The sequence below is a fragment of the Neoarius graeffei genome, chromosome 8 (genome assembly GCF_027579695.1).
Source record: "Neoarius graeffei isolate fNeoGra1 chromosome 8, fNeoGra1.pri, whole genome shotgun sequence".
NCBI lineage: Eukaryota > Metazoa > Chordata > Actinopteri > Siluriformes > Ariidae > Neoarius > Neoarius graeffei.
In genome coordinates this window covers 66,818,849-66,831,417 of record NC_083576.1, presented here as the reverse complement: position 1 = coordinate 66,831,417, position 12,569 = coordinate 66,818,849, and the positions used below count along the sequence as shown (strand labels likewise).

The window sequence follows — 12,569 nt, the reverse complement described above, 5'->3', positions numbered from 1 at the left end:
GGAAATGATGCCAAGGTTTTACAGTCCAGGCCTTTTAAAGGGAACACTGTGGCACAGAGCTGAGCTGAGGTGACGCCAGAGATGTGTGCTAGTGGAGCCGCTAAGCTTGCACTTTTCACTCACAAGCAACTAATTCGACTTAAACCTTCCCTTAAAACAAGAAGAGAAGATGGATATGACCACAGGATAATATGTTTCTGTGTTTCTGACATTGGACTCGTAATTCCTACAGTGGAAAATCCCCATCCCCAACAACAGCATGGCTTCAAGACTGAACTGCAAGAGAGAGAGAGAGAGAATGCAAATCCCTCCAAAACAAAACATTCCTGTGGAATTTTAATGACAATCTTGACATTTATTTTGGCATGGCTCAGCAGGGGAACACTTTATTAAGAGAGAGGGAAAAATACAGAAAAAAGCTTCTAAATGGCATGGAAAATTATTGTTATTCCACAAAAAAGAAAAAAAAATATTACGCACAGGGAGGAGGAATCACCCTTTGTGAGAATTGACCAAAACCTCTCTCCTCCCAAGGAGAGGAACGCAAGGCCTCAAAAGCTTAGAGCCAGCGCTAGGCTCCAGGGATGAGAGCAGTGGACAATCTGGCCTAGCCCGAGAGAGGAAGAGAGGAACGCCCTGCTAAAACCTGCAACACTAAACCATAGCAGGGGAAAAACTGCGCAGGAAGGAGTAAGACTTGTGATCACTGGCTCAAGTTCTTCCAGAGGTGAGTGAGCAAAAATCACACACACAAAAAAAAAGTTCTTGTGGCTTTGGCTAGGATACTGTTAAAGCACAAAGGGATGTATGCAGCCAGAAAGCAATATGGGAACAAACCAATCCAAACCCCTCCAAGTGTACCTAACAGCTTGTGCTAACAGGCGTAGTGCTCTCCAACTCATCTGTATTTCAACTGGCCAGGTTCCAGCTATAATAAGCTGTCATAAAAATAATCTATATGGATTTTGTGCTCGTAGCCTGAGTTAGAGAAGATTAACTCTTGACCGCAACTCTTGAGCCATAATGAGAGTGATAACCCCTTGAGTCGAAGCAGGTATTACATCTTTGTTTGAAGGCACAGCAGCTTTAAGCAACGCCAAGGTCGTGTACAAACTTTGGTTCTAGCCAAATGAACACAAATCACATGTGGCATGTTTTTTTTTTTAACTTTATTCTGTGCAATTAATATGAGTGACAGAGTAATTTCTACATCCCCTCACTGGCTGATCATGATCGTTTTTTTTTTTGTAGTAGTGAAAACTCAGCTGTGACCAGGAACAATCAATGAATCCACGATATCTCCTGAGAATGTGCATTCGAGCTTAAATGGAATAAAATCAATAGCGATTCCTGAATAATAACATGCTGCAAAGCTTAACAATGTAACTTTATTATTTGATTTAAAGCTCTACTGACATGGCAGTCAATGGGATTGAGTAGTTATTAGCCTCTCAATCCCGTAGCTTTCCAATGACACTAGGAACCTCTCGATAGGACACCTTTTCTTTCTTGGCTCCTTTTTTCCCCCTTCTTCTCAGCTATGTCAAGAAAGCTTTCCCACAGTCCCAGAAAGGCCGACGCTGAGGTCTCAAGTGCTCTCAGGGTTTCTCCGTTCCCTCATTAGAGGAGCTTGGAGAGGACCCTGGGTACATGGCAAGTGAAATAAGAGAGGGGCTGTTGTGTGAAGGATGGCGGGTTAAATAGGGGCTTGTGGAAGACAGAGAAAGAGAGAGAGAGAGAGAACACGAGAAGCTGTCTGTCTGATGCTGACACTGCGTATACATCCTCACACAGCTGGGAAAACCTGAGACTCATCAGTAGTGCTCTGCTCATCTTTTGTACGGTATGTGTGTGTCTGAACCATGGCTAACTTTGGCTACCTGTTCCTTGTTCATGCTGTCTGGAGGTGAAGGATAAAGTTTCTCATGATCCTGGAACCCGGCCACATCTCTCTTACGATACCTCGTCACCAAATAATTACCATCCGCTTCATCTTTGATGGTAAACCTGAGATGTGAGGTGATATTTCCAGAATTGGTGCACTAGCAATCTGTGCCTGCCCCTAATGGGGGAAGCCATGGCCTAATAGTTGAGAAGCAGTTTTGGGACCAAAAGGTTGCCAGTTCGATTCCCTGGACCCGCAGGAATGGCTGAAGTGCCCTTGAGCAAGGCACTGAACCCCCAACTGCTCCTCAGGCTGATCTGGGTATGTTGTACATTGTTCTGGATAAGAGTGCCCGCTAAATCCAATTAATGTAATGTGAGCAACAAAGTGACTGCTCATTTTCTACGTACACAATTTCAGTGATGGAACAACAGTGTGATAAACGTTATCTGTCTTGTTCGACATTTTTTCAGTTCCCCAATCACAGCTGCTCCTATTTACTCTTTGATATTCAAAAATGCATAAAACAACGACAACAACAACAAAACATCCCTTTAAATGGATTTTTAAAAAATCTTATCATGTCATCTAGGGCAGCATGGTGGTGTAGTGGTTAGCGCTGTCGCCTCACAGCAAGAAGGTCCGGGTTTGAGCCCCGTGGCCGGCGAGGGCCTTTCTGTGCGGAGTTTGCATGTTCTCCCCGTGTCCACGTGGGTTTCCTCCGGGTGCTCCGGTTTCCCCCACAGTCCAAAGACATGCAGGTTAGGTTAACTGGTGACTCTAAATTGACCGTAGGTGTGAATGTGAATGGTTGTCTGCATCTATGTGTCAGCCCTGTGATGACCTGGCGACTTGTCCAGGGTGTACCCCGCCTTTCGCCCGTAGTCAGCTGGGATAGGCTCCAGCTTGCCTGCGACCCTGTAGAAGGATAAAGCGGCTAGAGATAATGAGATGAGAGATCATGTCATCTACAACATCCAAATGAATTTAAATCAAGACATCACATTAGTCATCGTTGTTGCCTCTGGTGAGTACACATAACACAAGCTAGTACAGATAGCTTGCTTTGCTAATCTACCAGCAAAGCTAATATGAAGCCAACCAAGTAATGTAAATTAAACAATCAATTTGTGTTTGACTAATTAGTTTTAGAAGACGTACTGTATCTACTCCCATTTTTCATCAGAACTAAAGAAAAATTTTTTTGAAGAGTCCATACCCACAAGAGAACAATAAATGAGCAAAATGAGCAACGTGCCACTTGATAGTGTGAACATAGGGTGAGGGAGGATACGTGCCTTCCAAATACCTCCGGAGTTTGTTTCCACAGCTCCAGGCGCTATCGTTTATTGAAGTATAACTGAATCCATGCTGGAATGGAAATATTTGCATTTTGACTACAGCACAAAGCCACAATCAGATGTTGTTGGACTAATTCAAATAAATCTCGGAGGAAAAACAGAAAAAAAAATAAACATGATCCGACACACAAAATCCTGTGCATGTGGTTTGTGTTTAAATGGGAAATGAAAAAATAATTATACAAGAATTGCTCTTTGGAATGTCCTAACTAAAAACAGTTTTAACTGTAGATCACCTATTTGGTGGGAGGCTAAAAAAAAAAATACACATTGCTGCATCTAAGAGCGTGGATGTTCAGATGAGGAACAGGAACAGATCCTACACTTCACACAGATGCCTGTTTAGTCTTTGATGAGGCCATTACTACTTAAATAAGGACAGATTAAATCTAAGACCTTCCCTCTTTATTTCCCTCCTCCTGCTCTCACCAGGTGTCCAGGAGCAATTGATTAATTGTGCTCGCAGGTCCGACGATTGAGACGCCACCATTTCATGGCTCCCTTCCTGAACCAGGCTTTTGCGTAGACTGAACAGAGATAAAGCAACAGGGCCGTGTGTGGTGGCAAGGCAATTTCCTGCACAGGAAAGTGCAGTTTGGAAGCTAATGACAGCTCCCCTCCTCCTCCCCTCATCTAATCTGTTGCCTCATTTAGCCAGGGCCCAGCTCTCACCACTCGCCTGCCTGTTGTCTGTCACATAAAGCCTTCTATTGACTAAAAGGCAACCTTTCAATCAGACATGGCAGAATAAGACTGATTTGTCTTTTGGGAGGGTGAACTAGAGTTGGAAATCAAGGATGCACGGAATATCTGATCGCACCCCCTCCACCCTCCCCTTTCTGTAACCACAGTGGGGCCATCACTCTGTAACTACCAGCGGAGAGGGCATTAAGCAGAGCAGAACACGACTAATGTTTTTTACATGGGCTCTAAGAATCGAAATGATTAGGGTAAAAGGGCATGGGACTTTAAAAAGTGCAAGGTCCACTTCTTCAGGACCTTGAATTCAAAAGGTCACAGTTGGAGGCTTTTCTAAAGTGGGGGAAAAAAAAAGCAAAAATCAAAATAGCCAAACCAACTGCGCTAAAAAGTGTTTTGTTTATTTTTATGACCTCGCCTTAAGTAGTGTACTACATGTCCTGCGTCATACATTGAGACTTCAATCAAATGCTGACTCATTTCTCCCCCCAGAACTGCACTTGGACACAAATGTGCAAACCTTGGTTTCCCTGGTTCTCTGAAAATCCATTTTCCAGAGACGTCCAGGAAGAGGTGCCAGTAGGTCAGCGTTTTTTTTTTTTTTTTTAATTTAGTTACGGTGATGGAAATCACACAAGAGTTGTCCAAGTTTTAATATTTATTCCATTTTTAAAAATAATTATTAGCTTATTTGGCTGCTCCTTTGAATTGAATGCATTTAATCCAAACCTCGACAGCTCAAATGCAAGCTGCCTATAAATAAGGTGAACTTGAACATAATGCGTTCTATCATTATAAAGTTAGGGAATAAAAACTCCAACAATAAATATCCAAACTATTATTGTAAATAGTGATGTCCATGGAATAAATCTGTACTAAGGGATTCTGTGGAATTCATTTTACAGTTAAATGTCTCCCTGGTTGCAAAAAGTTCGAGATCCTCTAGCCAAGACAATTCAGTGTGAATGCTTTGAGATTTTAGCTTGGGATGGACAGCAGACCCTTCCGTTCTGTGCTTGGTATAATATGGAATGCTAATAGACTATGGGTGAAATAAAAAAGCGCTCCTCTAAACTAGTTACACGACACCCGTGGCTCCGAGTGCCTCTGTTTAAACAGAACGAGAGGAAGGTCTTACTTAAATTAAACACTATAGAACGAGGCCGCTTATGCCGTAGAGACACAGACTGCCACATGATAACCTCATCCTGGTTCCAGCAGGGGGGTCTGTGCCAAGCTGCCAAGAAAATGCAATGCACGCGCATTGACAAATGACAGCATTTGGCTGGACAGGGAGGTTCACTGTAATGTGAAAATTTGGTGCCTCGTGTCAATGTGTGGCACAAGAGAAGGTCACCTTTGGCATATGGCACGGAAATGTCTCTGCGCTTTCCTCCTCATAAAAAAATGACACGGCCACGGCGAAAAAAATTCACATGATTTGACATTTGATTCGGGGCCAGACTTTTTCTGTACAAACGTGGCTATAAAATATGCAGATGTCCCAGTGCTCTGCAGAGTGCTCTGTGTGTGTGTGTGTGTGTGTGTGTGTGTGTGTGTGTGCGCGCGTCTGTATGTGTGCGGGTAGATGGATGTGTGGTTGGGCAAACGCAAGTCTGAAACCTGAGGGCTCTTTCTCAAGTACCCACCACATTAAAAATTAGTTTCTGCCATTTTTATTGCAGAGTAAACCTCTAAAACCCAGTTTAACATCTTGAAAGTATTATAAAACATACACAGCAGTGCAGTTTGACAATCACTGTACAGTCTGGATATTACAATCTTGTACAATAACAGCGCTAGAAATAAAATATACTCCCTGCGTTTCAATTTCAATGTAAATCAATCTCATACACGAGTGCTTGAACTCACTTTACTTTCAGTGTCAAGTCCACCCTTCTCCAAACACGTCTGATTGACCAGATATAAATATTTTGAATGGAAGGCTATGATTTCAGCGTTAAACGCCTGTTATTGTTTAAAAAGCAAACTCATGGGTGATATTGCATCGCTCTTGACCTCGACTCGGTATATTTCACATTATTAAACACACTCTTTGTCTTTTCAAAGAGCCATGTAAATTGGTTTTGACAAAAAAAAGGATCATTTACTAACATAAATTTATCTTCACTTCAAAACGATGAGTGTTTTCCCAAACCATGACCTTGGTAATGTGATTTTTTTCACACTGTATGACTGCTTGTTGTAAAAAGAGCTGCAGATGATGATTATTATTATTATAACTTTTTTCGTTTTTTTTCAGTGAAAAGTTTCACACAGAGAGAACACGGTTATTTAGAAACTCTGTGGGAATCGTGACTTTTCAGTGTGTCTACAATCCATCAAAAGTACCCAACAAAACACATTCAGAATTTGGTGTAAAATAAAATATATGAAGTGTAAGATTAAATATTCCTGTCTTATCACAGATGAACCAAAAAGACGCCATTAGTTGAAAACCCAAAAGTCAGCACAATGTGAAATTCAGGGTGATTATGAATCCGTTACACAGGTTGAGGCTCTCGAAGGCACCCTCCCTGCAGATGAACTATTTTACTCATTAGTGTGCTGGCCACAGCACTTTATCCAGCTCATTGAGATGCAAGGCATGCCCTGTCAGGGGGGGAGTGAGCCTGAGATAGCTTTGAAGTCATTAGTTCAATCATTAGCGCAGTTATGTTAAATAGAAATTACAATTCATCACCAGAAAGGGTCAATCATTTATTTTGCGAGCCTTGGCAGGCGTTAAATCACACGCAAGCGGTTGGTATGAGAGGCCTGGGATTTGACACGTAGCACTCGTAGTGGATCAAGACTCCGTAACTTCATATCAGAATCGGTAAAAGGTGTTATGGACATTTTGAAGCGTTTCTATACATATGAAATACCTGGTATAAGCTGAGGCGCTGCATTCAGACAGATCCTAATGATGGCTGTGATTAGTTGAAAAGTTTGACCTTTTGGATTTTAGCTATCAAAGGAAACTCTTTGAACATCTGATATGACCTAATAGATGGAGGTTATTTCTTTGATGCATTTCTCCCCTATCTTTTATCTTTGTACTTCTTCACCAACGAAAACAAGCCCTTGTTTCAAATATGTTTAGAGATTTAAATACCTGCGAAAAGAATGGTATTAAACTTTCTGTAAGTTCATTATTATTATTATTATTATTAATTTATTTATTTATGATTCATAATGGCGGCATGGTGGTGTGGTGGTTAGCGCTGTCGCCTCACAGCAAGAAGGTCCGGGTTCGAGCCCCGTGGCCGACGAGGGCCTTTCTGTGCGGAGTTTGCATGTTCTCCCCATGTCCGCGTGGGTTTCCTCCGGGTGCTCCGGTTTCCCCCACAGTCCAAAGACATGCAGGTTAGGTTAACTGGTGACTCTAAATTGAGCGTAGGTGTGAATGTGAGTGTGAATGGTTGTCTGTGTCTATGTGTCAGCCCTGTGATGACCTGGCGACTTGTCCAGGGTGTACCCCGCCTTTCGCCCGTAGTCAGCTGGGATAGGCTCCAGCTTGCCTGCGACCCTGTAGGACAGGATAAAGCGGCTAGAGATAATGAGATGAGATGAGATGATTCATAATCTCACTATCCATCCAGTGGCACCTAGAACAGTTTGGTTCCTCTCATAGTGGTGTAGTGGATAGTACTGTTGCCTCACAGCAAGATGGTTCTGGGTTCAAGCCCAGCGGCCGATGGGGCCCTTTCTGTATGGAGTTTGCACATTCTCCCAGCGTCTGCGTGGGTTTCCTCCAGGTGCTCCGGTTTCTCCCACAGTTCAAAGACGTGCTTAGGTTAGTGTGTACATGACTGTATGAAAAGATGTTCATGGTGGAAATTTATGAGATTGTGAACTGTGCACGTAATTGGGCTATCCTAAATAAATATATTGCATTATTATTTTTAAAGGTTGCTTCCTTAAGTCAGCTCAGGAAGTGTGTCCTTGCCACCGTCGCCTCAAGCTTTCTCATTAGAGAGCGACATCTACATCCAAATCTGTAAAGCTGCTTCCTGACAATGTCTATTGTTAAAAAGCAAATTTGAATTTTAATGTCCCTCTTCTAAATTACCTCCAGTTTATATTTCAGGCCGATAAAAATTATAGCCACAAAATCTATATACTGTGTGTATGTATATATATATACACACACACACACACACACACACACACACACACACACACACACACACACACTATCAGCTCAGAGATGATCCCTAAATGGACAACATTATAGCAAGACACCCCCAGTGTGCTGTAGTCAAGACTAGCCTTTAATAGTCCATCTAAAACCATTCTAGCTTTAGGGAAGGTTAGCTTTAGCCTTGTCACAGCACAGTCATGGCACTGGGAAGAGAAAGGACTCATTAAGCTTCCTCTGAGACACACTGCTGCATTAATCCAGGAGATAAAAACAGCAAATGTGGTTCATGGACACCATTTCCACCATCACTATACTCAGAGGAGCATCCCTAACACTGCCTACCACTCCAGTTTGCCATGGTGAGGAACAAAGCTGTCAAAACTGATGGTAATTTTTTACCCAGTTAACTGAAATCCTGCATAAAAGGGCATATAGGGTGTGAATGAATGATTACAACGTACCGAGTTAGCACATCATGATTGGTTATCTGATACATTACACCGCTGCTGACGACCACATGGATGGATGATTCAATCAGCAGTGAGCAGTGCATATTCATATTTCCCTGTTCTCCATGGCTGGGCATTTGTTAATGGGCTTTGGTGGAATCTGAGGATATTCTGTATTATTAATGAAAATTGATTCCTGACTCACTTGTACAGTTTCACTCATGTTTTTTTCCCCTTCCTTTCCGTTTTCCTCCTATTTGGTCACCGTCATCCTGTTTTATGCTTCATCTAAAGGTCAGAATATGTCTAATTCCTGATCGGCTCATCTTCTTTCTCCCTGTCTCCTGTCTCACATCGCTGTCTGTTGCTCTCGCTCTCTCCTCCATTCTGCTTCAGTCTCTCCCAATTTTTAAGCTCCTCAATAATGTCTTAGAAACTTCGGCCTGCCTAACAGTGATGAAGTGCTTGTGCCATGGTCTACTCTGGATAAATGGACGGTGAGGCCTGCCCCCCCATCCCCCTCCCCCCCTCAGCTCGTTTGGAAGATGAGGCTGGCACTTAGCGCTCTGCCACTGGCCTGATGGATGGGGCTGCGGTGGTGCTCAGCGCCTCCTTCTCTCTCCTTCCTTTCACATCCTGTGGATTTTAACATGCTATCTTCAGTGTCACTGCAGTTTCCACCTAAGCTGAATTATGTTATGGCACTAACGAGGAATTCGTTCGAGAGTTCAAATCCTCATTGAGCTTAGTGGGACATGCGAGTTAGAGAGGTAAAAGTGATCGAATTGTCAGTGTGATATAAGACTCAAGCTAGAATGGTGCAACAGGAAACAACACTGATCTTCCTTTAAACTGATCCTGAGGATTTGAAGTGGATAGAAAGTAGGATTTGAAGTAGAAAGTAGATATGTCTCGATGGGACACAGATGTGCGGACAGATGACTGCAGAACAAAATACTCTGCGTGTTTAGGAACAACACAGAAAAGTCAATAGGGACAGAACATTCTGAGTGGAGGCGACAATGTGATACGACAATGCAGCATGGGATGACAAACGAGCAACTTTCACTGTCGCACAGCCATTACGCCAACACGCACACACGCACACACAAGCAGTGGCAACAGATTGGATGAGGTGAGACCGCTGCTGCTTCTCCGCCGCAGGTGCGCTGCACTTTCACGCGCAACACACTTTGTCCTTTGAGGACAGTCAAGGCAAAATACACACCAATATACAGCACTAGGCAAACGCATACACATAAAGCAACAGGAAGGAATAATGAAGTAAGAGGATGTGGAAGAGAGAAAAGGAAATGGGACTCACAGTATCTCCAGATCGCGCAGGGCTCGGAAGGCTCCATCTTCAATGCAGCTGATGTGGTTGCTGTCCAGTTGCCTGCAGATGAGAGACAGGAGTCAGCGGTGGGTCTGCAGACAAGTGGGTGGGGGCTGAGGGAGGGGCACGGAGGAAGAGAAGGAGAGGAGGAGAGGAGGGTGGAGGAATAAGGGGAGGAGTGGAGGGGGGTATGCAGGATGGAGCCAGACACTCCAGCACACACACTAGACACACACAGAGCTCTCACCTCCACAGTCCTCCCTGCAGTCAGGGACAAGGAGCAAATGACTAGAAGTGGCCTGGCTGGCTGCAGCCCATCATACCCCCCCCCCGCATCTCACCATCCCACTCTATTTATCTTGCTGTAAGACATCATGGGGAAACAAGGTAAAAGATATAAAAAGAGAGGGAGAAAAAAGTAGTAAAGCAAGAGAGAGAAGCCAGTGAGACATAAGGAGAGAGAACAGGAGGCTGGCTGTAGTGCACGGCCCACCCCGTCTGTCAACTCTGTAAATATTAATTGCATTTTCTATCCCTCTTTCCCTCCTCCCTCATTCTCTCCATCCGTCCATCCTCTCCCCCTCTTCTGTTTCTTTCTTCAGAAAAGAGAGTAATTTAATTACATTAGAGCACCCAATCCATTACAAGCTTTTACCAGCTCTGCCACTGAAACAATTTCATTAAAGGAAGGGTTTGGTAAATCAGACTAGGTCACAACATTCAACTCCCAGACGCACATATACCGCCCATTCCTCTTCCTTCTCTTGTCTTTTACGTTAATTTGCAGGACCCCTCCCTTCTTTCTCTGATCACCCAGACCACCTCTTGTCCATTCAAAAAGGAGGAAATGGATGTAGGTCACAAAAAAAAAAATGCTGTTGTTAAGTCATTTGTTCAACTCAAAGGCAGCAGTGACATCTGACCTGCTACAGACCTGCTGCCTTTGCCTCTTCAGAGAGAAAGGGGCAATAAAGCCGCCACCCCTTCCTGTCTTTATTCTACTCTCCCCAAAAAGATGCCCATCTGTCTCTGTAAGACAAGAAGGGAGCAAATGAGATGGCCTACTACGAGCACATTATCTATCACTGTGGAAATAAAATAAGTGGCAGAAGCTGAATTAAAAATGGCAGCCTGATACATTAACCACAGACTGGTGCTTTTAGCTAAAGTTTACGCACTTGTGCCAAATAAGTGTCTGAAAGTGCACTTGACTTAGAGCATCCATCTTTACTAAACGATTCCAGATCTGAAGCCGATCCCGAGAACACTGGCTGAGAAGCTGGAATACACCCTGTACGGGACATCGGTCCATCACAGTCGTTTCAAGGTCTTAGACACACACACACATACACACAATATAGATTTTTGTCCTTTTCCAGTTTCAGTGCCCCTAAATAGGTTAATACTTGTCTGGATCAGCTTTTTTTTTTTAAGTAAGTGGTTAAAAATGTGAACTGATTTGAGTTTGTTCCTCATACAGTATGTGACACAGATTATTTTTTTCCTTGCAAGTGTGAACAGCAAAAAAAAAAATCCCATACAGACTTCTAATTGCAAATGTGGCACTAAATTATGCTGGATAGCTGATATGTTTAAACAGTTAGATTGGAATTTACACTAGTTTTATATCAATCCAAGTTGACGTGTATCCTGATTTCGCCTCAACGGGAATTAATTTCTGGTGGATTTTTAAAAATGTTTTCCCCCACACATGAGCCAGTTTAAACCACATTAAAAAAGCTAGTGTAACTGAAACTTGGATAAATCATAATTGAACACTAGGATTTAGGGGAAATATGATTGATTTCCCAAGCCTGAGTTTCCACATTACAAATTACAAGTCATTAAATATGATGTTGGTTCAGACTGTAGATTTAAATTTTATTACATACATTATTTCCCTTTACCCCATTAAAAAAAGAAAAAAGGGAAAAAAAACACCCAATCCATAGGGGATGTGAACTTTTGCCCTCTGATGAAAACAGTATTCCCACCTCACGCCCAGTGTTCTCGGGACACTTAAAACACTTGCTGAAGATGAATGAATGAATGAATGAATGAATGAACCCAATGGAATGGATATCAATCAACACACTTGCCTCAGATGTACAGGGTGTTTCAAAAAAATGTGATATTATTTGAGATGTAAATATCCCAGAAACTACATAGCCTCAGCAAATGAAACTGAACAGGGTTAATGTTGAGCAATATAAGATTTATTCCTCAAAATTTGAATGAGGGGCGGCACGCTGGTGTAGTGGTTAGCGCTGTCGCCTCACAGCAAGAAGGTCCGGGTTCGAGCCCCGTGGCCGGCGAGGGCCTTTCTGTGCGGAGTTTGCATGTTCTCCCCGTGTCCGCGTGGGTTTCCTCCGGGTGCTCCGGTTTCCCCCACAGTCCAAAGACATGCAGGTTAGGTTAACTGGTGACTCTAAATTGACCGTAGGTGTGAATGTGAGTGTGAATGGTTGTCTGTGTCTATGTGTCAGCCCTGTGATGACCTGGCGACTTGTCCAGGGTGTACCCCGCCTTTCGCCCGTAGTCAGCTGGGATAGGCTCCAGCTTGCCTGCGACCCTGTAAAAGGATAAAGCGGCTAGAGATAATGAGATGAGATGAGATGAATTTGAATGAGAAATTCAAAGGTATGTGGATTCTATGAACGATTTCACAAATTTTCAATATGCGCGCTGCCTG

General features: G+C 43.2%; 1 protein-coding gene across 1 annotated transcript in view; it reads right to left on the bottom strand.

Annotated features, from left to right (window-relative positions):
* slit3 (slit homolog 3 (Drosophila)) overlaps positions 1 to 12,569 on the bottom strand; it is a 368,151-nt gene that overhangs the window by 155,327 nt on the left and 200,255 nt on the right. The window contains exon 6 of the mRNA XM_060928048.1: positions 9,866 to 9,937. Within this exon, the coding sequence (XP_060784031.1) occupies positions 9,866 to 9,937 (72 nt within the window). The remainder of the gene's footprint in view (positions 1 to 9,865; positions 9,938 to 12,569) is intronic.